Genomic DNA, 4644 nt, shown 5'->3' with positions numbered 1-4644 from the left:
AGCCGTTAGCGGTGCTGCTAACGTTACTAGCTCTCCTCCTGTTGGTTTAAACACTGATTGGTTGTTTACAATGAAACATGATCAGAGATCAGAGACTAGAAACACATGTTCTACTGAATATTGGAGGAGAACCATCGTCAGTAAAACTTTTGATGGTTAACTTAACCTGTGAAATGAATCAGAGGTTCAACATTCTGTAAATCTGAAGCGTGTTTCTGTCTGAAACACAACGATATCTCGTTATGTTTCCCTGTATTTAACCAGAACAGGATGATTCTACACCAAATGAACCTGTTGTACATGATTTCATGTGTTAATCACTTCTCTAGCAGACAGACTAACAGACTCACTGTCTCCAGCAGAGATGCTGCTCTTCTTCTCCAGCAGCACACAACTGATTCTCTGCAGAACGTCAGCTTGGAGAGTCACTTCCTGCAGCAGGTCCGTCCTGGAGGGGCTGAAGTTGGTCGCTGTGATCATCTGAGGAGACGTTTTGATGGTTGGACGTTGAAAAGAGACACAGAAGACGGAAACACTGATGTAAAAAGTTGATGAACGAGGACGAAGCTCATAGAAACACAGCGTACCTGCAGCAGGATGCAACAACTATCCAGGTGAGTCTCAAGAGCCTGGTCGAGACCCCAATTCCCAGAAGTTAGCGGGGCGATGAACGACTCTTCCTCAGGAGTTGATTGGCTGAGTCTCCGCTGCAGAGAGCTGACGCTGAGGGATGAAAACGGAGAGATGTTCAGATATCCGTGCTGTGTATTGATTATTGATCTGTGATCTACTCACCCGCTGTCCTTCAGTCTCAGGCTGCCCAAACAGGAAGTGTTGTCGTCATGTGACAGGAAGTCAAAGCTGCCCAGCACTTCTTCCACAGCGAGCATCTCCTCTGAAGACGAGCCTCTCAGCAGAGAGAGGTTGTTCTGAGAGGTGAACACGTGTTAGAAACATGGAGTACAGATGTGTGTATAAGTACACACACGGGTACCTTCAGGATGGTGGCCAGGTGCAGGACCTGGTGGTCCAGGTGTCTGAGCTCCTTCTCAGAGCAGCTCTGGTTCCTTAAGGTCTTCTCCAGCTGCACCATCAGGGCTCCCACCCGTACGGCCTGGGCCCTGCGCTGGGCACCGCTCACCGCCGGGGGCGGGGGGGCGGCGGCCGCGGGAGAGAAGGAGCTTAAGGTTGGGGGGGTCGGGGCAGAGTCCTGCAACAAACGTGGGGGGGATTAAAATTGGGAGTCCAGAGAGAAGAAACACAAGAGACAAAACAGAGAAAGTCACATCGCACACAACACAATTACATATTCTTTTGTTGTTTGTAACGTATTGATATTGTTATCATATTTCATATCTTGTAAAAACATCTTGTCAGTAATATTTTACGGAGTCACATCTTATGCATATTCATTTTATGTTCTCTGTAATATTCTGAAATTTGAATATTATATCGGTGGAAGCTTCAAATAAGCCCAGTTGGCTTTCTGCCTCTCCCTGCACTGTGATATTATTTATCTATGTTATGTTTGTTTATTTATATTTTATTGTTTGAATTGTGCAAAGTAGATAAACTAAACCATGTCACTTTTAAACTTATGTAGGAACTAAAAGCAGAAGATGTGCTGATCCTGAGAACAAGTGTCATCAAGACTCTGAGGAAACACTTAAACTCACACAAGACTGAAGGATAATAAACTTAAGCGAATTTTATTTTCAGGGATGAATTCTGCAGCTGAATGTGTCGTGACTCTCGTGGAGCCTCCAGGTGGGTTTTACCTGAACCTGGACTGGGTCCTGGTCTGTGTTCTTTCTGAGGATGTCAGGAGTGCTGGACCTGAGTGAAACAGAGACCTCCATTAATCTGTGTTATGATGAGAGGATTCAGCAGGTACACATCTAGACATTAAGACGACACTAAAGTAAAATAATCACCTCTGTAGAGAAACCGTCTGCCTCGTATCTAACTCACTCCCCCACTCCTCCTCCTCCTCCTCCTCCCTCCTTTTCCACGTCTCCTTCTCCTCTGAGACGTCCAGGAGGGACAGCTGAGTCTGGCTTCCTCCCAGACTGGTGCCCCGACTGTGGCTGGAGGGGAAGCTGTGAGTCCGCCTGAGACTGGAGGAACAGATTTGAGATGAAATCTATAATTCAAACATACCTGTAGGGGCTCTGAGTCTGATACCTGTAGGGGCTCTGAGTCTGATACCTGTAGGGGCTCTGAGTCTGATACCTGTAGGGGCTCTGAGTCTGATACCTGTAGGGACTCTGAGCGCTGTGGGTCAGTGTGACGTGTGACGGGTCGGACAGGTAGCTGATCAGAGACACGCCTCCTCTGCTTGGTCGACTTTTAGACACCAGAGACGAGAGGGAACCTTCTTCGTCCTGCAGCTCTCGCATCATCGACTGCAGAGGAAGAAGAAGAAGAACCATGGAGAGAGAAATAAATCATCTATTCTGGGTATCACTACATGTTGTGTTAAGAAGGACCATGTATGAATATACGTGTATGTGTGTATCTGTATACTCACTATGAAGTACTTCTCCGTGAAGGACGGAGTACTCGGTGCCGTCCAGTTGTAAACTGAACTCTTCCTGCTGGACAGTGACAGTCTGCTGACTGAGAGCGGCCTCATCCTCTCAGTACTATCGAAGGGACTGCAGGTACAAATACACACAAATATTTAGATTATAGTAATGATATCTAAAGGTAAAAAAATCATGCGATTAAAAATTGTAATCGTTGCCCAGCACTAATATATATAGTATATATATATATACATACTGTCTATGGGGACATTAAATACAACGCCAGTAAGAGTGCTATCTTGATCTGTAGAACCAGAGAGGACAAATGTCTAAACTTCCCTGACTTCACATTGGCTGATAATAATCTTGGTGTCTGTGATGAAGTAAAATATCTTCATCATTTTATAGCAGAACACATGATGATGATAAAGGCATTTCTAGTTAATGTCGTAGGGTGTCTGCACAACAAACAGTCTGTCACGTTAGTCTGGTCTGTGTACAGATGGAGTGAAGAAGTCTCTGTTCAGAGCATACTGTACTCCATGAGATAAGTACTAAAGAGACCGAGATGGAGGAGTGCTAGTGAAACAAGTCGATACTTTTCAAACGGTTTTAAGAAATCTCATGTATAAATGTATTTGTCGGCTTAATGACTCTGAAAATGAGATCATATTGGTTTTAACCAACATAAGGTTTAGTAGCACATGCTACCAGTCCAGCTGTGGAGACATTGGTACAGCTGTCTCTCTGTAGGGCATTGCTAGGCCTCCGTACTTGTATTGTCTGTGTATGTCATTTTATGTATTTGTCTTATCTGGACCCTGAGTCTGAAATAAAGTCTATCTATCGCAACAATAAACCAGTGAACATTACTGCTCTTTAATATTTGTAGCTTGATGTTCCTAAATGTGATAAACATCTCGTCCTCACATTGTACTTGTTAAAGTGAGTAACCCTGAAACCTGTTCATGAACCTTTTAGTCTCCGTTTCCTGTTGATTCACACATTCTTTTATAGATCACATCATTGTCTCGACCCCTCCATTTATCAGTTCTTATCCTGTCTGTAACTTCACATTTAGATTTTGGGAACATTCACTTCTCTCATGTTGGAGTTTGTCGTCCTGCTTTAAATTCATCTGACGAGTCTTTTATTCTGAAGTTTCTCTTCAAACGTCCCACAGCTGGTTTTGTTAGTTTATGAGCAGCAGAAACACGGATTGAATCTGAACTGGGACTCATATAGAGGCTCTGTGTGTGTGGTGTGTGTGTGTGTGTGTGTGTGTGTGTGTGTTCGGACCTCCAGCGGACCTCCAGCTGGAGTTTGATGGTTCCTAGCTCCGTGACGTCCACCAGCATCAGTTGAGGTTTCGACACGAAGAAGTCTGCGCTGGCACACGTTACCATGCCGACCAGCAGCCAACCCAAACCCTTGGCCTCCGTTACCTGACACAAGACACGAGTCAGCTGACACACGGGTGAGTATTTCTAATACAGCAGTATTCTAGTTCTTTACATTAGTAAAAGTCTTGAATATGTAAATATTGAGCTTTCTTCTCTTCAGCTGCTGTTTAGAAAGCAGCAGCATGAGCCCAGTGCATTCTGGGTAAATATCATGTCTTCCCTTCTACTTCTACCCAGATTATGGACCGACCTTCTTTAAGTACAGGACGAGAGTAAATATACCTACAGAAAGAAGGCATTATGGGTATTCTGTGTGTGTGTGTGTGTTACCTTGATCTCAAAGTTGTGGTGTATGTGTGGGAAGAAGACCATCTCCTCTTCGTCCCAGGACTGCGTGTCGTCTGATTCGATCCTCCCTCTGATCCTCCATCGCTGGCGGCCCAAATGCACCACCACCTGGTGACATCATCGAGACATCATGTGACATCATCGAGACATCATGTGACATCATCGAGACATCATGTGACATCGAGACATCATGTGACATCATCGTGACATCATGTGACATCTTGGAGATGCAAAAAGGTAAACGTCTTCCGACCGACTGAACTTCAACGCTACACTACACTACACTACTAGGTACACTACACACTACTAGGTACACTACACACTACTAAGTACACCACACACTACTAAGTACACCACACACTACT

The 4644-nt window shown here is 44.7% G+C and overlaps 1 protein-coding gene across 1 annotated transcript in view; it reads right to left on the bottom strand.

Annotated features, from left to right (window-relative positions):
• ripor3 (RIPOR family member 3) overlaps positions 1-4644 on the bottom strand; it is a 15351-nt gene that overhangs the window by 6913 nt on the left and 3794 nt on the right. The window contains exons 8-17 of the mRNA XM_031838412.1: positions 4262-4387; positions 3828-3973; positions 2531-2657; positions 2257-2405; positions 1935-2117; positions 1779-1836; positions 995-1210; positions 796-929; positions 588-723; positions 351-480 (exon numbers count right to left, since the gene is read on the bottom strand). Of these exons, the coding sequence (XP_031694272.1) occupies positions 351-480; positions 588-723; positions 796-929; positions 995-1210; positions 1779-1836; positions 1935-2117; positions 2257-2405; positions 2531-2657; positions 3828-3973; positions 4262-4387 (1405 nt within the window). The remainder of the gene's footprint in view (positions 1-350; positions 481-587; positions 724-795; positions 930-994; positions 1211-1778; positions 1837-1934; positions 2118-2256; positions 2406-2530; positions 2658-3827; positions 3974-4261; positions 4388-4644) is intronic.

This window comes from Anarrhichthys ocellatus, unplaced genomic scaffold, assembly GCF_004355925.1.
Source record: "Anarrhichthys ocellatus isolate YVR2014 unplaced genomic scaffold, GSC_Weel_1.0 scaffold703, whole genome shotgun sequence".
Taxonomy (NCBI): domain Eukaryota; kingdom Metazoa; phylum Chordata; class Actinopteri; order Perciformes; family Anarhichadidae; genus Anarrhichthys; species Anarrhichthys ocellatus.
Note: the sequence above shows the minus strand (reverse complement) of the source record. Positions and strands in the feature narration are given on the sequence as shown.